Raw genomic sequence first — 23,627 nt, 5'->3', positions numbered from 1 at the left:
TATAGTTGCTTCAAAACACACATTAAACACACATTAAATATGGCTTAATAGAGACAATTTCTAACACAAGTACACAAATCAGCTTCACTATAACTCACAGCAGTCACAGACAAAGCACTTGTCCTTTGCTGGAAATATTTTCCCCACAAATACAACATGCTAATGTTATTAGCACAAGCCTATGGCATTTTACATCGTATATATTAGCCTAGCGTCTAGCGGACTTTTTTCCTCTACTCAAATGGAGCCAGGGACAACAGCAACATTTAACAAAGGTAACGTTACAAAATTTGGCTCCATTACAACTCACAAGCTTCACCGACAACACAACTGTCTTATACTAAACATGTTTTCCATAAAAATACAACATGCTAACGTTATTAGCACAAGCCTATGGCATTTTACATTGTATAAATTAGCCTAGCAACAAGCAGAGATTTCCTCTGCTCATATGAAGCCAGGATAAATCACACACAGGATTTAAAATGCTATTTTGGTGGAGGCTTTATTGTCTTCACAATTTATTGTTTGTTCATCTGTGAAATTAAAGTAAATGAAAGGGTTGTTTCCACTGAGGGAAATGGTTTCAGCTTACAGAAACAGACAGGAGGTCTGTCTCGCTGCGACTTGTAGGTATATTTCAGGGGAGGTGCATGTCAGGCTTTGGCTCTGCGTCAACATAGAAGTGTTTGTTTTTGCAATTTACAGGCTTAGATTATTATTATTATTGTAAGTGTCTAATAACATTATGGGAAGGATCCTTACAGGGATAGACCTTTTTTAAAAGTAAGATCCTTTTTGTCTGAAACAGCCCTGAAATGGCCAAAGCTACCAGACTCCATTTAACTAAACAGTAATTTTAGAGTGTTTAGAGCCAGCATATTTTCACATCTCACTGGGTGAATCAAGGGTTAATTTTGACCAAACCAGAGTTAGTGATTGTTGAAACAATGGAAAGATGAACCAGATGGCTTTTGTGATATTTGTATTGTTTTTGTGGACTTTGAATGAGATGTCTTTTACGATGATAAAATTACTGTTTTTTTAAAAGGGAGTCTGGTGGGTTTGATGATGGCGATTTCGCGGCTGTTGCTGGTTAAACAAAAAGATCTATAACTGTAGGGATCTTTTCTGTATTGTTGTCAGACACTTATAATAGTGATGGTTGAAAGATGCAGTTCGTTCGTTCGTTCGTTGGGGGGGGGGTTATTGCTGTGGGGGGGTGTTAGTGGGTTCAACGACGAATCGCATTGCTGATTTATCGCATCACATGATCTGGATATTGTAACGTGGACCCAGAATAGACCCTGCACATATAAAGTTTGGTGTGGCCATAGCAACACCCTTTATAAACAGCAAGCCTGCCAATACAAGCAAGTGCTGATAGTGTGTTAGCTTCCTACCTTTCGTTTCTAACTGAGGGGGGTCATCAACACAACGTGAATTAGGAACTGGCTCGTTCACTTCAAAGAGCCGGTTCAAAGACTCGGCTCATTCGCGAACGTCACATCACTAACTTATAATGCCAATGTGAGCCTCTCAGTGACAAAAAAAACATTTTTAGTAGACGTACACTGAAGATGCACCGTTGCCCCAAGTAATCACAGTGCAGCCTGTTTCGCTGCTGCCAGCTGCAGCAGTCTCACTCAATACTAGACCAATTTCAAAAACTGTTGTTACCATCAGTCACTTGGACAATAAAACATGAGAAAGTAGGGTCCAAGTTGAAAAATACCAAAGTAACCCTTTAAGATGAAAATGACTGTATTTCAAAAATACTGTTGTTGGTTTATAAAGCACTGCATGGTGTAGGGTCCAAATACATTTCTGACCCTCTGCTACATTATGATCCATCCTCTCAGGTCTTCTCAGACAGGCCTGCTTTGTGTCCCCAGAGTCAAGACTAAACATGAGGAGGCATTTAGGCGTTTAGCTTTTACGCACCACAAACTGCACATGTGCTTCAGCTCTCATAAATCAAGGCTGAAAACTTTTCTCTTCTCTGCTGCCTTTTATTAAATCAAACTCTTATTCATTTTTTACACTGCACTGTACATTTTTCTATTTTATACCTGTCTTCATATTTTTAGCTTGTTTTTATTTTATTTTTTTCTAGCTCTTTAATTAAGGTTTTAATTGCAATTAAATTTCCTTTTATAACGTGTTTCTTTTGCACTTTGTTTTGATGCTTTTGATGTGTTATGTAGAGCACTTTGCCTTGTTGCTGAAATGTGCTATAAATAAACTCAGCTTGCCTGACAGAAGAACTACAAATAGAAATTGATTACAAGTTTAGCCAGAGAGTAGTGAAAGAGGGACAAGCTGAGCCAAAGTCAATGACTTTTTCAGCTGGTGAGGATCAGTATGCAGTACAGTTTATGATCACTGCATCGTCTGGTCAGAAGTCTCTCTTAAGGTAAGTGCCCTCAGCATCAACAGTGCCACGAACACTTCCACACTTGCGACAGCACTGATTTTTGCAGAGGGGACAAGGTGAACTCCAGAAGCCTTTTCATTGATGACTTTATGAGAATATTAATAATGCACCGAGGCACTAAGAGCTGTTCCAAAGAGTCTATATGAAAACCGTATAACATTTCTGAGTATGAAACAAAGCACATGCATAATGACTGGACTAATTTGACATGATGGGAAATGATGTATAACAACATCTCCATCGAGGTAACTTGTACTCAACAACTCACAAACAATGCTGCGGTTGTAACTCTGACTATAAGTCGGCTAATTTGTGATGCTCCTCTATCACAGCTTCTACACTTGTTTGTGTTATATGGTATTTAATTTAACTTTATTTAATTTTATGTAATTTTATGTAATTTAATTTAATTTAATTTAATTTAATTTAATTTTATGTAGTTATTTATTTTGCTTCAATGGTTTATGTCCTATGTTGGGTTTAATTTCTGTTTTTTTTTTCCTTCATTTTTTTCCCATTGATTTTGTGTTTTTGAACATATTTGGCGGGCCTTTGTTTGAAGTAGGTGTTGTTGTGTTTATGTTTTGTGACTGAATCAAACTGTGAATGATCAGTTGTTTTAGTCCTTATAGAATTAGTGACTGAGGGGCAATATTCTTTATTTTTTTACACCTTCATTTCAATATTTCACAGTTTCAGTGAATACAAAGAATACAAAAAACTAAAATAAATGGAACTAAAATAATTTGAACTAAACTAAACTACCTTTATTTTCTTTAATTGTAATGTATTTTATTTTTGATTTATTTTTTAGTTTAGTTTAGTTTAGTTTAGTTTGATTTAGTTTATTTTAAAGAGTTTATGATCATTATTTAAAAAGAAATGTAGACAAAAAAAGTAACACCCTATCAACAACTTGGGAGCAGTAACATTAAATAATAATACATAATAATATAAAACAGTGACGTTAACATTAGTAATAACATTAAACTCCATTACCCAAAAACTGCGAAAGCGCTGAACTACGGCAAGCCGGAGGAGGAACTGTAAGCCTTCGCGTTTCGACAGAAGGAAGCGTGTTCTGCTGTGGCGTCAGTAAAGCAAGTCGAAAAAGTTTTGTAAAAACGTTAGTTTGTTATAAGTAAACATTGCCAGAGTTTTGTCGTCGTGAACTTTAGAAAATGAACTCCAGAAAGTCATTCATTCGATCTTTACCGGACACTGAGGCAGAAAAGTTAGCTTTGTAAGTTAGCTTCAAAGCTAAAAACAACGGTAGCTAACGGCGTCTGTAAAAAGAGCTAGCTTCGTTACTTTCTCTCAGAGTTACACGTTGACTATCACTTAACAATGCAAAACCATGGTGGTCTTAAGAGAGGGAATGTGTCCTGGACTGGATGCGGATTTACTGCGTGACCTGCGCGCTGCTGATATTAAAACAGGTGAGCGTTTATGTGTCACTGATTTTAGGATGCTTCATCTGAATTAAAAACCAACAGTAACAAGAATGGTGTGTTGTTTCTACAGTGGAGGACGTGGTGTCATCTGACATTGAGGAACTTGCTCAGAGATGCTCTGTGTCATATAAGGTATTTACACTGACTTTAAATTAAATACACTCACCGGCCACTTTATTAGGTACACCTGTTCAACTCCTTGTTAACGCAAATAGCTAATCAGCCAATCACATGGCAGCAACTCAGTGCATTTAGTGATGTAGACATGATCAAGACGACCTGCTGAAGTTCAAACTGAGCATCAGAATGGGAAAGAAAGGTGATTTAAGTGACTTTGACGTGGCATGGTTGTTGGTGCCAGACGGGCTGGTCTGAGTATTTACTGGGATTTTCACACACAACCATCTCTAGGGTTTACAGAGGATGGTCCCAGAAAGAGAAAATATCCAGTGATCCAAAATGCCTTGTTGATGCCAGAGGTCAGAGGAGAATGGCCAGACTGGTTCAAGATGATAGAAAGGCAACAGGAAGTCAAATAACCAGATGGGCTACAGCAGCAGAAGACCACACCAAGTGCCACTCCTGTCAGCTAACAACAGGAAACTGAGGCTACAATTCACACAGGCTCACCAAAACTGGACAATAGAAGATTGGAAAAACCACATTCAGATGGAAGCATGGATCCATCCTGCCTTGTATCAACGGTTCAGGCTGCTGCTGGTGGTGTAATGGTGTGGGGGAGATTTTCTTAGTACCAACTGAGCATGGTTTAAACACCACAGCCTACCTGAGTATTGCTGCTGACCGTGTCCATCCCTTTATGGCCACAGTGTACCCATCTTCTGATGGCTGCTTCCAGCAGGATAACGCACCATGTCACTAAGCTCAGATCATCTCAAACTGGTTTCTTGAACATGACAATGAGTTCACTGTACTCCAATGGCCTCCACAGTCACCAGATCTCAGTCCAATAGAGCACCTTTGGGATGTGGTGGAACGGGAGATTCTCATCATGGATGTGCAGCCAACAGATCTGCAGCAACTGTGTGATGTCATCATGTCAATATGGACCATAATCTCTGAGGAATGTTTCCAGCACCTTGCTGAATCTATGACACCAAGAATTAAGGCAGGTCTCAAGGCAAAGGGGGTCCAACCTGGTACTAGCAAGGTGTACCTAATAAAGTGGCCAGTGAATGTATGTAGCCCATTCACTGAGATGAAGAGGCTTGAAAACTGTTCATGTTAGTTAACACCTTGGAAGTCGACCTTGCCAGATTGGATGGTCTCTTTCCAGTTCAATCATACTAACCCCACATGTAAGACCCATCAAATCCATCCAAAAAACCTGCACTGAAGCATTAAAGCTTCAGAAGTCCAGAGCGTAAGATTTTGGTGGGATTAAGTGGCGTCTGGTGGTGAGGATGGCCGTTTACAGCCAGGTGAAACGACTACTGATTAGGATTTCTTCATTATATATTGTTCAGGATGTTTTCACTGGGAGCTGAATTATCTGCAGAGGTCTCTTCTTCTCCAAAACAAAAAGACCAGGTGATTAAAACTGATATAAACTAGAGATGTACCAATACCACTTTTTCCTTCCCGATACCAACTCTGATACCTGAACCTTGGGTATCTGCCGACACCGAGTACCGATCTGATACCAGCGCGTAAAATAAAAATGGATGGGATATGAATTGTTTTATGTCTCAGCTCCTAAAACTCTATGTAAAATATTAAGAAGTAAATACATAATAGTAGAAGGAATGCCATAAAACTTTTTATAAATTATTATTATCCAGTGTTGACACAGATCAAGACACAGGTGCAGCCACACAATTTGGTAAAAAAGACATTTTAAAGGCTACAGTAGAATGCTTTTTTAAACTCCGCTCCATTTCGCTTGCCTGTAGTATGCATATGCGTAATGACGTGAGGCATTACATGGTATCGGATTAGTCATGGGCCGTACTCGATGATACCCAATACCGCATTTTAGGCAGTATCGGAGGCATTCCGATACTGGTATCCGTATTGGTACAACTCTAGTATAAACACTGAATTAAGCAGTTTCTTATGATCAGTGTTTCTCCTACACTGTTCAGCATGTCCCAATAGGTAGGAAATATGGCCCTAAAATAATATTTCAGGTTATTTTTACGATAACAATATTCTTGACAATGTGACAAATTATTAAAAGAAATATATTTATCATTAATCTAAGAACACAGAATTGCAACAAAATAGTGATATAGTTTTACAGTTTGCCTTCAGATGTTCAGTAAAAACAAAAATTATCTCATTTCTTTAGTTTGTGAACAACAACAGTAACTCATTTAAACAGCTCCCAAATACAAAAAATGTCCCCTGGGATCTATATATATATAAATCAACAGGTGATTTCCTTCTTTTAGTAAAATCCTAAATGATTGAGTTGTTTTTTTTCCACCTGGACCTTTATGCTCTGCCATTTCTCCTCTAATCATCACGCTGTAACCTGTGACAGGCTGTTATGATACCACAACTATCACACATTCACATATATAGAATTTTTTGTTGAGCTGCAAGCGTCACATAGGTTTACATTACCAAAGGTTTATGACAAAATCACCTGATGACACTGACTCCTGTGTGCGCATGGTGAGAGAGGAGAGGGAGAGACGCTGTGCTGCTGCCAGAGGAGCCGCTGAATGAGTTCCCTCTGAACGGTAAGTCACTAAAAGAGTCTGAGGCTGTGTCCAAAATCATTCACTACTCCCTACTCACTATATAGGGAATTGCCTATATAGAGGACTATATAGTGAGCTCATTAAAACACTTTCGGACACTACTCCGTCGCATAATTATGTATGTCATTACTGTCATTACTGTCGCACAATTAAAACGAGCTAGTGCGATGTCGTCTGGTGGGTTTTCGAAATAAATAAATTCATTTGTGTGATAAAACTGATAAAACTGAGCATATTTTCCCACAGGAATAAATAAAAAAATAAATACACCTTCAGTTCTTTTAAATCAAGACTGAACACCTTTTCTCCTTGCCGTTGCCTTTTATTAAATCATATTAGAGGCTTTTGATTAATTCCTCGCACTGCACCATAAGCTTTATTCTATTTAACTTTTTAAGTGTACTTGTGTCTCCGTTTATAATAACGTTTTTTCCTCTGTAAATCCACCCCCAACAGCCGTTTTATCACCTTCATAAAGGTCTCGTGCTCGCATAAAAAACAAACTGCCAAAACTAGTATACTTACTTTCTTTCCTGCCCTTTTTGGTCCTTTTACAGACAAGAAAACGTTGCGGAAATGCCAGCAAATGGCACCGTAATTTTGTTCCTTCTTACAATTATCAAAATTAATTTTGATAAGAAGAAAACACATTACCAGAGAGAGAAGGCTGAGACGTGCTGCTCTTGCTAGACTAGCAAGACGTCATAGAATCATAAGTGAAAAGATTATGTTAGGCCTGTACATTCATATATAAAATAAATACACAAACCATCATTTCTGAATTGTCAATATAAACTTTCAGTGTCAGACCAGTGGTCAATTTCCCCCTCCTGGCGAAAATTAAACATGACAATTTTGTTTTTCACATCACATGCAGCAGTGGTGTCTGCCGTCTGCTACTGGCGCCACCGCATTGCATCATGGTACATATTGCTTGGTTAGTGACCATCGGTTGTACACTACTTTTTGCGCTGCATTGTGGGATACTATGAGTCCACTATATAGGGTATATTAATTTACACTTAACATATGGACAGCACTACACACTATTTAGTGCACTATTTAGTGAGTAGGGAGTGATTTCGGACACAGCCTGAGAAGTCCGGGGCTGTTCATAAAACATTCAGGATGCCACAGTTTACTCCACACTACTGAAGCTGCTCCTCTTTTTGGAACCACTGCGGAGACGGTAGTAATTTCACTTTTAGCCATGCTTGTTGTTGCTGTGGGTAACAGTATGAGGTCAATATGTCAACAAGTTGAAATATTGCCAGTACCTCAATATGAACTTTTTTATATCACAAATCATACCGGTATTATCGTGAACAAGATGACATGGCACACCCCTGGCTGTAATTTTAAAGTTAAACTAATACATTGTAAAGTAACAACAGCAGAGCTCTCTGGATTGATCTCTGTCTCTGGCGAACTCGGTGAGTGGTGTTTGTTCCATCTCCAAGGTAACGGATATAAATGCAAGAGAACAAAGTTCAGTGCGTAATGTTATGAGAAAGTAGCATGTCCCGATTGTGTGCGTACTGCATGCAACAGTACATACGTTTTAAAGGCAGCTACAGTACATACTAAAAGTAAAAAGAAAAAGTACGTGATTCGGAAGACACCCAGTAAGTCTCTCTCTCTCGTATGCAGTGTTACAGAGATACTTACTGTTCATAATGTTATGTCATATATGACATCATCAACCTCAAAGTTAACTTCTGCAGTGTCTACTGTCTAGAATGTCAGTCCTGTTCAACGATAAATGGTGGGATGACCTCGTGCAATCAGATCAGTTGGAAAAGTGTTAAAGGTGCACAGTTTATTTTCTGATATTATAACTTTGGAGATCACATTTATATTTCACTCAAGGTGTTCCACTTGCCTGTACAAAGGGTTAACTTGCCCCAGGCAAGTGTCAATGTTGAGCCCTGTGACAGGAAAAAAACGCTTTGGTGGACACACAACAGCTACCAGGTAGAGTGCACTCACTGTACTGTAGTGATTTAGTTAATCTACAGATAACCCATGCAGATATTTTTCCACCAGTGACCAATCAGTTCATCAAAGAGTAGGTAGAATTTCAGTCGACCATGATTTTTTGTGGTTGCTAACAGCCCTAGTAGCCGGCCAACATGAAAATGAAATGTGCAGAGTTGAGAATATGGAGACTGTACAATATATTTCACATTTTGTTCCTACAGTTTCTCTTGGGGTTACAAAATTCTTTGTCCAGACTGCACGTACAGACAGTCTGACCACAGAGGATGTGTTACTGCCTGGGAAGCTCTCACTCATCTTTTCATTTATTTTTTTTACCAAGAAAGCCTGGGTTGACTTCCATGCCCTGTCCACCCACACAATTATCCACTGATACACTTTTATCTAGAAGGTCCTTCTGGGTTCTATCCTGATTATTTGCACTTTTATACCTCGGAAAAAGTTTGTGGGAAAACACTATTTATGATCTAAAAAAAACGATATAGTTTCCTGTTATCGGCCCATAAGGTCAGAACTGAGTTAGGCAGAATTTCTTTCATGATCTCTGCTCGCTCATTCTGATTCTCACAGCAAAATGATTTGAAACTGAAAGAGCTGACCTTCTCTTCGTGGGCTCAAACTGATAATGAAGGACTTTATGGCTGGCCCAATGAGGAAATTTTGAGTTTTGCCTTCCTGGTGGCTATAAACTTTTCTATTGTTTACTGCTTACTGGACACACACAGCTATATTTAAAATACTACTTTTATTTCCTATCAGATCCATTTTTACAATTTTTGCCACGTGACTTCTCTCTCATATCTACAGAACACACCGTAGTCTACTGCTTATTAAGAAAATACAATTAAACATACAGAAAAAAATAGAAAGCTAATGTGATCTTTTACCTTGAACCAACCCTGCGCTGTGAAACAGTTTTACCTGGCTTGTTAACCAGATGATCTGGTGTGCTGTGAGTGTACATAACAAGCCAAGTGGGAATTCTGCTTAATTAAGGGTAACTGTCTGTTATTTTAAAAATTGTATTTCACCTAATATAAACCACTTACACAATGAGAAACTCGTGCTGTGTGTGGGTGAAAGTGTGCCTAAGATCAACATGATATTGGTCAGAGCCTAAATCTCCCACATTGCGCTGCTCATGCCAAGTTTAAAGTGTGGGTGTCTTTTGTTTTCATTTCAATTCTTTCTAAGGCTGCAAAATAAAGGTATGAAATTCATTCATTACAAGGGAATAATGTTATGGAAAGTTAGGCTTCAATGATGAGCTGTTACATGTTACAATGAGGAGATGTGTTTAGATTAAGGGGCTTAATTAAAGGTTCAGTGTGTAGGATTTGAATGTATAATCACCTGTAAATAATTGTTGTGTTTTCGTTACCTTAGAATGGGTCATTTATGTCAAAATCCACAGAAAGCCCCATGTTGCTTTGCCGTGTTTCCACAGCAGCCCAGAATGGATGAAACCAACACTGGCTCTAGATAGGTCCATTCAAGTTTCGCGTCGACCACCATAGTAAGCAACCCATCTTTTTTGACATGAAAGTTCTTTATTCAGCATATTAACTGATTTAAATCATCAGGTCTGTTTGTTTTGGAGAGGAGGAGACTTGTGCTGATAATTCGGCTGATGGTAAAAATCTTCCTGAATGTCTGGATCTTAAGTTCTCAGAGAAAAAAGGTGAACACACTTTTTCAGGTGCTGGGTTAGCAGCCTGTCTCTGACAAGCCATACAGCATAGGAGAAACCCTGATTTGTAATGTGAAACTGCTTTATTCAGTGTTTTTACCGGTTTAAATCCCCTGGTCCATTTGTTTTGGAGAGGAAGAGACCTCTGTAGATCATTTGACTGGCAAAAAACCTCCTGAATGTCTGGATCAGATAACGGGTGAACACACATTAGCAGGCGCTGGGTGAGCGACCTATCTGGGACGCAGGAGTGTGCCATATCATCTTGTTCATGATATTACTGGAATGAAAATTGATACTGTGATACTTGCAATGTTTCACCAGCCATCCAGTCACAGTGGAGGAGGGATGGGACAAACACAGCAAAGACCAACCATTACAGAGGACAGATACAAATGCTGAACAGCAACAGCTGTTGTTTTTCAGCTGGATAAAGAAAGGCTTTGTTGGACTTTGTTGGAAAGTAACGCCAGCAATTGTCCAACCTAGGAGAATTCTGTCGGACAAGAGCATAATAACCAAACAGTCGACCAACTGACCAGAACTTCACAGCCCTACTGGCTACATATAATAAGCTCTTCACGAGTACAGTGACGCACATCCAGTTTTGCAAGGAGTTGGCACACTAGTCTCTGCTTTCCTTCCCGTCTCAACAAACAACAACACTAAATGTTGCATGTAAACCAAAAAAGTACAACGTAACCAAGTCTTACAAGTTTCCAAGAACTGCGGGTGGCTCTAATGATCATTGATGTGTGCCACTTTGCTCAGCTTCGGGTTGGCACAGCGATTTCAGCTTCCAAAAAATGCCAGCAAATTCAGGCGGACGGGGTTTTTGATGACCCAACACACTGAGGTTTGCAGCTGCCGTTTTGTGGATTACGAAATCTTCGCTACTGCCAGGGGTCGACAAGTATGAGCAACAAACTCTGGCCCGTCATTGTTGGACTGGAATAATTACACCAACAAGACACGGGCTGGTGTTTGGGAGCGCTGAACTCGACCACAGCAGTTTCAACATGTTATCTACGAATCTTATTTGGACTCCAGCGGTTTGCTTCAGCACCAAAAGACATCAGATTCTACACCAGGTAAAGCAGAAACTAGTATGCCAGCCTCTGGCTTAGAGCCTACTAAGCCCCCAATGACTTATTGGTTGTGGGAGCTAAGTACCACCTTGATGGCGATGATTTAAGTTGAAAGTCTATCACAGAATGAATGAAAGATTTCGCCCTCCATGAGATCATTACATTTTCGAATGTTCTTTTTCCCTTCACCGCCTGCAGCAGGTTCAGGTTCCCCCTAGTGGCCCAGCTAGACTTCCGGACCAGCTTGTTCAGCCTGCAGGCATCCCCTGAGCTGATCACCAGCATCCCTCTGGTGCATCACACTCCTGCTGTTGATTTGAACCATTGTTGTGTGCACACATTGCAGCAACTTGGAGGTCAGTGGTGGGCCATCTGCACCGACACATCCAGCTGACTAAAGCAGCCTGCTACAGTTCAATTAAAGCTGCTCAAGGCAAGGTTTCTATGTTAAAAAAAAACACACCTTTCTTATGAGCCCACATCCCAAATTAAGGCGCCAACATTCCCACTAATTGAGACCCAACAGATTTATTTTCCCTAGATACATTTCTGCTTTTGGACATGAACTCTGGCAGGAAATCCTCTCTGCCCAGAAGAGGAGACTAATCAGAATGTGTAAGCCTGCTAAACAGCCGTTGGTGCTCTTTCTACAGAAACAAGACTGAAAATTTGATGTTTTCCAACTCTGATCTATTTTCATAAAAAAGCACCACAGCGCAGCCTGCTCAGTGAACACTGTGTTTCATGCAGTAGATTGATGTTGTATAGATCTAGTGGATAGGGATGTCCCGATCCAGCTTTTTCACTTCCGATCCAATACCGATATCACAGCCTTGAGTTTTGGCCGATACCGATCCGATCCAAGCGCATATTATACATATTCACTTATTTTGTTGTCAGTCATGTTAGAAAAGGTTTGATCAAGCAATATTACTCTAACAAGAACAACTACTACTCGGGTTAGTTTGAATGATCCACAACAGCTGGTATGAGAAACTGACCCATTTATTGTTAACAGGATTAAATAAACAAACTTTAAACTTGAACATTAACATTAAATAAAAAATATAGCTGGTTTGCTTTGGCTGCTTTGGCCCCTTAATAAATAGAAAATAAATCAACACAAGACATCTTTAAAATGTCTAACATTGAAATTAAAATAGCAGCAAGACTCCACACACTTGTGCTTTGGTCCCCTAATAAATAAAAAATAGATTACCACCACGAGACATTGTTGACATTTAACAAGTGTTAGTGCAAGCCTGGTGCACAGGCACACAATATTGTACAACTGTTTAAACAAGCAATAGTCCATCCATGGCTCCAGTTTCACTAATTGTGCTCAAAACAATGCCATCAGTGCTCTTTACTTAAACAGTAAGAGTGTAAACCAAATAAAAATATCACTCTCAAAAAACCAGAGCAGAAAACAAATAGTCAGTTAACTAAGTTGACCGCTACTCTTCCTACCCTTCCCTCCGTGTGTGTCTGCCGTCTGCATGCTGGCCTGTGGATTGATAGTAAGTGCTGGAGTGGATCACTGGATGGACTGCTTGAATCGCAGAGCGCTGGGCTGGCCAGAAAACCTGGATCGGAGTCCGTGAAAAACTGGATCGGAGTTCTTGGATCGGCATTTTTCCATGCAGTCCGTTCCGATAGCAATGCACGTTTTTTGCTAATATCGGCGGACATCCCTACTAGTGGGATGTTGTCCTACTGAGGCATGGTAGGTACAGATGCTGGCGACACCAGCTGCTCAGCTGCTAGTGAGGGGAGGGGCTGTACCTGCCGTCTGCAGCGTGCTGTGTTCACTTCACTAAATATTTCCAAAGAGCGCTTTTTCCTTTATCATTTTTGACCAAAACTGGCAGCTCTGATCCTCCTGCAGCCGCGCTGGCCATATTACAGCAACAGAAATGTGTGCATGCATGCACAGCGACAACAACAAGCCGGGTTGCAGCGAGGACTCTGTGCCTGCCAGACGCTGCCTGCACAGCGCGTGTCCGTCGGACCCGTCTCGCACACCCGACAGGCTCTGAGGTGGCATGCACTGTTAGTATCGATACTTTTATAAATTAGTATTGTATCCGGATACAGCGTTTGAGTATTGATACTTTTGACTACCCTAGTACAGACATCAAATAAGCTTAAAACTGCACTCAAGCAAATTAATTCAAAGTTTCCTAGTAGGGATGGGAACTGAAAAGATTTTATTGATACTGATGCCATTATTGATTTTGCCTATCAGGCTGATTCTTTATCGATTCCCTTATTAACTCTTAGTGACTGAAAGAATGAGGTCACAGATAAAAGTGGCCAAAATGAGTATCGTCAGAAGGGTGGCTGGGCTCAGCCTTAGAGATAGGGTAAGGAGCTGAGACATCAGGAGGGAGCTTGGAGTAGAGCTGCTGCTCCTTCATTTCAATGAAGGTGGTTCACGCATCTGATCAGGATGCCTCTTGGGTGCCTTCTGTTAGAGGTGTTCCAGGCACATCCCACTCGTAGGAGGCACTGGGGCAGACCCAGAACACCCTGGAGGGATTATATTTCTTGTCTGGCCTGGGGACGCCTTAGGGTCCTCTAGGAGGAGCTGGAAAGTGTTGCTGAGGAGAGAGAAATCTGGGGTGCTTTGCCTGGCCTGCTGCCCCGACGACCCAGCCCTGTATAAGTGGATGAAAATGTATAGATGGATAAAAACACAAATCGAAAGATCTAATGGGGTAATAATGGTCTTTTTCCCCTTTTATTGTATTCATTTGCGTTATGTGATTCCAAACCTTCATCGGAGTTGCAAGGGATTATTCATAAAGTTCTCTACTTCCTTTAGAGATTTGAAGAAAAATGTCCCAATATTTTTTAAGAATTATTTCTGTCGGAGTTTTCTTTTACCAGCCACCTTTAAGTCCCAGGCAAACACCACGTAGAGCTTCTTAAGCTTTTGTCAAGTGACTTTTTCCAAGTGAAAGTGAGTTTGTGGGCAGGGTTTAATTATGAGAGGGATATAATCAAATTGTGTTGGGTTTTGATCACTCATAAGTGGGCGTGACTTAGCATCCATGGACTCTCGAATTCACAGCCTGATTAATCTGCTCACAGGCGGCCAAGTGCGGGAGGTGGCAGCAGTTGTTGGCAGCCTCGCCGTGTTCTGTGTATTAGGAACCACAGCGATTTAAAGAGCAGTACCACCCACCCATTATTAGATCTGCAGGCAAAGGCCAAAATATTTCCCTATGAAAATAAGAATACAAACACACACCTCCGACCCGTGATACTGCTCTGATAGATACTGTGACCCACAAACTAACAGTCAAGTGCAGTTTTATATGATGGGTGGGGTTGGCTGGATGCCCCATATTACTTTTCATTGGATACATTTATGTATGCGCCCTTGAGTGCAATATGAATCATCAGAATATGTATTAACATTCTGCAGGGGGAGAAAAGAGTGGGATTTTTATATCTGAATACACAGAGACACAGAATTAGAATGTAGAAAATGTATTTTTAATTTCACTCAATTTTTAAATTGCCCGTTCAAGTAGAAAACTTATGCTTCAAAGGCTTTTGAGTCATCATTATCAATGTGCAAGCTGATTGATTGGCCAGTGAAAATTCAATTATGTAATGTCTACTGTTCTTTTGTGCCATCACTGTGTGGGATCTAGTGCGAACGGTGGGCCGAGATGTTTTGGATTTTTATCCTCAATAAATAAAAAAGTTTGTAGTTTGTTATGGAACTTTTTATTCATTCGCTGGAGTGCAGATCTCATGCAGTTCTAAGCAGCCATGGAGAGATGAAGTCTTGTCGAAGTGATGAGATTTTGCAGCCAGTTATATTGGAAGAAGGTTCATGTCTTGGAGAGTCATGTTTTCACAAGGGACAAAATTAACAGCAGGAGTTTGTGTAGAAATGTCCCTTCTTTATCAGTCAGTAGATGTTTCTCTGTGACCTTGTGGTTAAGCTGTCCTGATGTGGGATGTGGTTTAGTCCCTGTCAAGATCGATGTTCACTCAGTGATAATTATCAATCTGCAACATCAAATTGACTCCATTATAATTAACTGTATGATGCTTTACTGTGGTGGCACAGTGGTGCGGTGGTTAGTATTGTCGCCTTACAGCAAAAGGGTTCCCGGGGGGTGGGGGAGCCCTTCTGTGAGGAGTTTGCATGTGACTGGTTACCGGTTACTTTAGTTTCCTCCCACAGTCCAAAGACATGCAGGTTAATTGACGACTCTAAATTGGCCGTAGGTGTGAATGTGAGTGTGAATGGTTGACTCGTCTGGTGACCTTTCTAGGGTGTACCCCGCCTCTCGCCCAGTGTCAGCTGGGATAGACTCCAGCCCCCCCCCAACAGGATAAGCGGTTACAGAAAATGAATGAATGAATGCCTAATTGTCACATGTGCCTGTTCATATAGTTGGTCAGTGTGGGTGTTTTACTGTGCTGAAATTCAAATAAATGGAGGGTTTCAGTGTCTCAACTGAACACTGATGGTGCTTATTTTAATTAGGCAACAAATGCCAAAGTTAATATGCTTGTGTAGAGCTGTGAGTATACTTGTTTGGCAATTAAAATGCCAAGATAAACACTAGGCATGGTTGGGAGGTATCAAATCAAAGTATTCTGGGACTGGAGAAAGCCTTTGTTTGTGTTAGCACTCACACATTTTAGAGTTTCTCCCATAGAAATAGAATAACAGTGACAATGACTGTGTTTTCAATTATTTCGCCCCTTATCTTTTGGAAGTGCCCACCAGAATCATTACACTTTTAAGTTATCAAACATAAAATTCTAATATTTGCTTGTTCCAGTATCTCAAGTGTCAGCATTTGCTCTTCTTCTCCTTCTTCTTCATCTTCTTCGTTTTCTTTGTCTTCTTCTTTGTCTTCTTCTTCATCTTCTTTGACTTCTTCTTCCAGGGTGTCTACAGGTCCTTTAAAAAGTCTTAAAATGTCTTAAATTCAGATTTAATGGGTCTTAAATATATACCATCATATTACCACAAAAAGTTCTCCAGCCTGACTTTACAATCATTGGATAAACCGAAGAATTGCAATAATAAATAGCATTTGTAATGGCAATGACATTTTGTATTCTTTTTAAATTAAACTTAAACTCACCCAATTGTTATCATTTTTCCTTGCTGTTCATTTTGAACTGACATCAGTGTGTTTACTTGGAAAGAGTACTTATTTCCTCAGCAGGTTTGGTCTTAAATGTCAGGTAAGGTGGTATTAAAAAGGTCTTAAAAAGGCTTAAATTTAACTTGGTAATGTCTGCAGACACCCTGTCTCCTTCTTCTTCTTCTTCTTCTTCTTTTTAATATTGTATAATTGAGAATATTTAGGTTTTGAGTTAGTGGCCGGAAAAAATTGAAGGTTCCATCTTGGGCTCCGGGACTCTGAGATGTGATGTTCTTTTTCTTTTTTATTATTAGAACAACACGGTACTATAGTCTATAATTAGATTGACGTTAAACAGTGAAGACAATTGATTAATAAGAAAACATGAGTGAACATTCTGTGTCCACCGAAGTGAAAAACAACAAAGGTAAACAGTACATTAAAATTATATACTTGGATGTGCTTTCTTCGACACAGGGGTGTAGGTGTAGGTGTGAGATGTGTGTGAAATGATGTGGACAATCATTTTGTACGCAGTGGTGTGTAAGGGTTGAGGGAGGGAGAGAAAGGAAAAATCAAAGAGGCGGCAAAATCTGATGGGCATTTTTCAGTATTTACCAACTTCTAATTACCTGAACAGAAGATCTTAAAACTAATCAATAAAGAAAATCAGTGTTTATCCCAGCACTATCCTGAACCATTACAGTTGTACACCTGCAATTAAGCATAGCAGAGTAATACAAGCATCGATTTAGAGCCTGAGCAGAAACTGCTCCATGTTCTGCACATATGCTCTTGGTGGTGATGTTTAAACTTTTGTATGTGTCCTGCTGGTGCCATAAAGGGGTCCAGTGGGTAAGATTACGGGGGTTTAGTGGCATCTAGCGGTGAAGATTACAGATTGCAACCAGCTGAAACTTCTGGTGAGAATTCCTCCAGTGTTCATCGTTCAGGAGATTTTCCCAGGAGCTGAATTATCGGGAGATGTCTCGTCCTCTCCAAAACAAATGGACCAGTGGTCTCAATTATAAAACAGTATGTCGCATCCATACTGAAAATGTATGTATGGACAAAAGCCAAAATGGCATGCACCAAAAAATAATTGGCAATTTCGACAATCAGGCTTCAAACTCACCATCTGTGTCGCCAAGTTCCCATCTCCAAAATGTTTGCAAGCATGGGTCAAAGTTTCTCCCATCAAGTCCGTTTTTATTAGTCACATCTTTCTTGTGGGAAGTGGTGTATGGCTCTTTCAGCCCTTGCTTTGTGTGTACGCAATGTTTATAAATGAGACCCCAGGTGATTAAAATCGGTAAAAATGCTGAATAAAGCAGTTTCACGTTACAAATAAGTGTTCCTCCGCCGCTGTCAGACTAGTCCAACACCTGCTAGTGTGTGCTCACCTTATTTCCGATCCAGAAGTTCAGGAGGTTTTTACTGTGAGCCGAATTGTTTGCATAGGTCTCTTCCTTTCCAAAATGAACGGACTTGGTGATTTAAACCGATAAAAATATTGAATAAAGTAGTTTCACATTACAAACCATTGTTTTTCTGTTGCTGTTTGGCATGTCAGAGACAGGCCACAAGCATAGCACCAGCTAACCCGTGCTCACCTTTTTTTCTGTGATAACTTGAGATACAAACATTCAGGAGGTTTTTATCGGGAGCTGAATTATCTGTCGAGGTCTCTTCCTCTCCAAAACAAAGAGACCAGGTGATTTAAATCGCTAAAAACACCAAAGAAAGCAGAGTCATATCAAAAATCTGTGTTTTATTGATGCTCTCATCATCGAGGGGCTGTAAGTATGGTTGCAGATGTGAAAATACGAATGGCCCTATCTAGAGCCAGTGTTTGGTTTGTTCGTTCTGGGTTACTGTGGCAACATGGTAACAGGACCCACTCCTAAAGTAGACATAAACAGCCTATTCTAGGGTGATGGAAACGCAACAACTCTTATTATCTTATACGCTAAAGAAAACATACTTACTATATTATGTTTCTGCTTATATATCCCCCTAAATCTCCTACACTGGAACTTTAAAGCCAAGGTTGCCCACTGTACTATGTTTACCAAATGGTGATATGTGAAGGCACAGAAAGAGCAGACAGTGTGGACATGATGACATTATCTCAAAAAATCCCCCTAATTGCATCAGAACAAGCCAAAAATTTCACCTTGTGCATTTGGATTATAATCACAATGGCCCAATTGGACAGAAAACTATCCAATCTGGCACCACTAGCCGAGGTAGATGAGTGCATGTTGTGTTGTGACTGTGCTGTGCTGCAGTTGTGTGGAGCCTCACACTGTATTCTTTGTATTTCAGGCTCTGTTTGCCATCCGCCGAGTGCTGCTGGCCCAACACACAGCTTTCCCCGTGTCAGGCGCTGATCTGTATGAAGAACTATTGAGCTCAACAGCCATCCTCTCCACTGGAAATCCCAGGTAAAGACAATTCTGCACACACAGCAGAGCACACTGCTTTGTCTTTTGAGGACTGGGGGATTTAACAGTGGGCTCAGTGCCACAAGAGCTTAAAGGAAGATTCACCTCCCAAATCAAATATGTATTCCTGAGGACAGTTCCCCACATATTGAATTAGAAGACATTTCCCCAGTGTTCAGTTTAGAGGCAAAAGTGATTTTGTGGCGATGCTTCTTTGAGTGTACAGCGGCTTCTTCGTCAGTGCCAACTGATATTACTTCAGATTAAAGTCTGTGACTTGTTTAGTGGTAGTAACAGCTGCATTTGGTGTTTTGAAAGTTGAAGGGCACGATGGTCTGTGTTGGGAAGGTTACAGATACAAGTTACCCTGTTAAAAATGTAAAAGTAAAGTAACCATTTTAATTGGATGGATGGATGGATGGATGGATGGATGGATGGATAGATGGATAGATAGATAGATAGATAGATAGATAGATAGATAGATAGATAGATAGATAGATAGATAGATAGATAGATAGATAGGTAGGTAGGTAGGTAGATAGATAGAGTGCTTTATGAGACAAATAAAATAGTAGACACAGCAATAAAAACATTGAACATAGGCTAAGACCAGATCAGTGTGTGATTAAAAAATAAATAATAATAAAATTGATTAAAGAAGGATAAAAACTAGACACACAACAGATTTACTGTAAAAACCCTGTAAAAGTATGTTGTTTTTCTTTTTGAACTTTATATTTAGTGTTTAGTTATTCAGATAACCGAATGTTCCCTGACATGGGACCTCTTAAAAATGATATATTAAAAATAAAATAATAATTAAAGCTGCAAGCAGCGTTGGGAGGGACCTCGGCCCCCCGCCGTCGTCCCCCAGCTCAAGTTGCAGACCTAAGCCATGTGACCTAATGAAACTTTGACATGTGCGATGATCAAACAACACACACACACAAACACACACAGGCCTGTGTCTGTCAGAGTGAAGCCATTGTTATGCTAATTAATGACCACGTACTTAGGTGACAGCACAGGCACTTCAAGTTCAGTTTGACTAATGACTAATGATAACAGAATCAGCATGACGCATTTGACACCACAGCAGCAACACAACCACACACACCACACTATCCAGGCACCGCTGTGATAGAAGTTAACCTGCAAGACAGTGGAACACAAAGGCTCTGGAGAAGAGGCCGAGTTACTGACATGCAGTACGGCAGTTAGTGATGAGCAGAGAGGGAGAGAAGGGAGAGAGAGGAGAGAGGGGGGAGAAAGAGAGACAGAGAGAGAGAGGGGGGACAGGGAGTGGAGTGTGTGTGTGTCTGTGTGTGTGTGAGTGTAATTGTGTCGCTAAAATTTGCAAATTATGAACTGCAGGTTGCTCTAAGGTTACATTATTTTTTTTCTCCATGTCTCTCTCTCTCTCTCTCTCTCTCTACATATATATATATATATATATATATATATATATATATAATATATCTCCCTGTCTTTCTCTCTCATACATACACCCACAATGAATATTTGGTATGTATACTCTGACTAGGAGTTAAAAATCAAAAAAAAAAATTAATATTTTTATGGTTGTTTTTCAACAAAGACAAAAAAAAGTCCTGAAGGGGACCAGTGTCTATTTTTATTGAAAAATAGAAACTGCCCCCCGAAATGATAATGCATCAAAATTGGTGTTGTTATTTATCATTCACATATCACAGACTGTGATAAATAAAATAAAAAAAATCCATCCAACATTTATTATATAGTTATTCTTAATTCATGTTTTTTTCATTAAAGTAACAGTGACTTCATGTAAATAAAATGGCAAATATATTGTGAAAATCCTCAAAAGGAATGAATATTAGATATGCATAATCTGAGAACAAGTTGCTTAAAAGATTTATGCAAAAAATTGTAGAGAAATATGTTAATATTTAATATTTTTCTGTTGTTCACACCGTTCCGAAGGGGGGCCCGCAGGGTTAAAAATGCAAGGTTCTTATGAAGGTGGTGTGAGCTTATAATTTGAAACTTGTAGACACAAGCCATGTGACCTAATGAAACTTTGACATGTGTGATGATCAAACTACACATCCATATTCATTTGAAATCATGTGACCTAGTGAAAGCTTGAGTGATATGTACCGGCTGCTTTGAGGATCTAAGTGCAGCAAACAGACACAAATATATACTAAGACCTACAAATGTTGAATTAAAATCTGATTGTATACATATGTGACACTAATCATATTTGTATAATAACAGTAGAAGTATGACACACACAGACAGACAGACATAGACGGCCGAGTTCTCAACATGAAGAGATTGTGAGAGAAGAGAAAGAGTTCAGAGGGTGTAGAGAGAGAGAGAGAGAGAGAGAGAGAGAGAGAGAGAGAGAGAGAGAGCAGCTTAGCAGCAGCAACATATGTCAGGTTATGCCACAGCCTGAGGGACAACCATCACAACACCCGACACACCTGTCTATATTTACAGTCCTTGTAACTCACAATCTACATTTTTCTTTATTCATTTTTTTTCTATATTATATATTGGTGTATTGTATTGTAGATTGGTGTATTTTGTATTATATATCATATATTTAATCTTTTTTTTATAGTTTTCTGACTTACTTTTATTATTGTACTTTATTTGTAAATTTTAATGTCTTTGGCAATATTGTTAATCTACAGTCATGCCAATAAAGCTTATTGAATTGAGAGAGAGAGAGAGATAGAGAGAGAGGGGGGGGATAGGGAGTGGAGTGTGTGTGTGTGTGTGTGTGTGTGTCTCTGTGTGTGTCCGTGTCTGTCTGTGTGTGCCATACTTCTCCTGTTATTACACACATATGATTATTGTCACATATGTATACTATCAGATATTAATATATACTTCCCACATGTTGTACCACAATAGCCAGAATCATAAGTCAAACTCAATTTTAAAAACTGTAAAGGGTTCTTATGAAGGTGGTGTGAGCGTATATTTTGAAAGTTATAGACATAAGCCATGTGACCTAATGAAACTTTGACATGTGTGATGATCAAATCAAACCTCTGTCGTGTTTATATTTATTTGTTTTAATAACACTGTGCACAAGGACCAGACTGTCAGTCTGTCAGATCAGCTCTGAAATGTTTAATGCTCATAATATGTAGGTCTTATTGTTTACATTTTAAAAATCTTTATGACGCTTCAAAGACGTACTATCAATGACTAATAATCTCTATCAATGATGTTATTAGTCACACTGATGGAACATAATTCCTATAGCCTAATATTGCAAATTATTTGTTAATATTTCTGAGTGAGCAATGGTGCAACATTGCAGAGTCTTTAAATTTACTACATCTGTAACTGAAATACTGTCATTGAATGCTGTTGAGTCAAGAAACAAATATCGATCAATCAATCAATCAATATCACAAATCACAATTTGCCTCACAGGGCTTTACAGCATACAACATCCCTCTATCCTCAGGACCCCATGAGACAGAAGGGGAGACAGAGAGAGATGTAGGATAGATGATCATGACAGTAGCTTACAACAACATTAATGAAAGCAATAATATTAAAATTATAATTCTAGCAATTGTGGTACAATATGTTGAATTAATATCTAATAGTATACATATGTGACAATAATCATATGTGTATAATAACAGTAGAAGTATAACACACACAGACATAGACGACCGAGTTAGACATGCAGAAAGGGAGAAAAGGGAGAAAGAGGACAGAGGGGGGAGAGAGAGAGAGACAGAGAAAGGGGGGGGGGCAGGGAGTGGAGTGTGTGTACAATATGTTGAATTAATATCTGATTGTATACATATGTGACACTAATCATATGTGTATAATAAAAGGGAGTGGAGTGTGTGTGTGGGTGTCTGTCTGTCTGTGTGTCTCTGTGTGTCCGTGTCTGTCTGTGTGTGCGCCATAATTCTACTGTTATTATACACATATGATTATTGTCACATATGTATGACAAAGTTTTAGGAATGAGTTTGGTAAATGTTATACTGTCATGTCTGTGTGACCACACACACTTCACTCTGACAGTGTGTCAGAGTGAAGCCTTTGTTATGCTAATTGATGAGAGCTGCATCTCACACACAGAGCAGAATGGCTTGAAACTTTCTCAAACAAATCCTTCCAGATGCCAAACCGTGGGTCCTCAGGACTGTCTTAAGTTACTGAATTTTTGCAGATCAGTCATTTCTTTGAGCATCACTTTTTGTCTTAACGTTCAAATATTACACTGCACAAATTCATCCTCAGCTCAAATCAAACCTCTGTCGTTTTTATATTTATTTGATTTAATAACACTGTGCACAAGGATCAGGCTGGCAATCTGTCATAGCAGCTCCCAAATGTTTATTGCACATAATGTAGCTTACAACAACATTAATAAAAGTAATAATATTATAATTATAATTCTGGCAACTATAGTACAATATGTTGAATTAATATCTGATTGTATACATATGTGACACTAATCATATGTGTATAATAACAGTAGAAGTATGAGAAACACAGACAGACAGACATAGACGGCCGAGTTCTCAACATGCAGAGAGGGAGAGAAGGGAGAAAGAGGACAGAGAGAGAGAGAGAGAGAGAGAGAGAGGGGATAGGGACTGTGTGTGTGTGTGTGTGTGTGTGTGTGT

The 23,627-nt window shown here is 39.5% G+C and overlaps 1 protein-coding gene across 1 annotated transcript in view; it reads left to right on the top strand.

Moving 5' to 3' along the window:
* Positions 1–3,489: 3,489 nt before the first annotated feature.
* rad51d (RAD51 paralog D) overlaps positions 3,490–23,627 on the top strand; it is a 41,312-nt gene continuing 21,174 nt past the window's right edge. Inside the window, exons 1-3 of the mRNA XM_049591268.1 lie at positions 3,490–3,876; positions 3,962–4,023; positions 18,851–18,969. Of these exons, the coding sequence (XP_049447225.1) occupies positions 3,795–3,876; positions 3,962–4,023; positions 18,851–18,969 (263 nt within the window). The 5' untranslated portion in view covers positions 3,490–3,794. The remainder of the gene's footprint in view (positions 3,877–3,961; positions 4,024–18,850; positions 18,970–23,627) is intronic.

This window comes from Epinephelus fuscoguttatus, linkage group LG12 (assembly GCF_011397635.1).
Source record: "Epinephelus fuscoguttatus linkage group LG12, E.fuscoguttatus.final_Chr_v1".
NCBI classification, from domain to species: domain Eukaryota; kingdom Metazoa; phylum Chordata; class Actinopteri; order Perciformes; family Serranidae; genus Epinephelus; species Epinephelus fuscoguttatus.
Note: the sequence above shows the minus strand (reverse complement) of the source record. Positions and strands in the feature narration are given on the sequence as shown.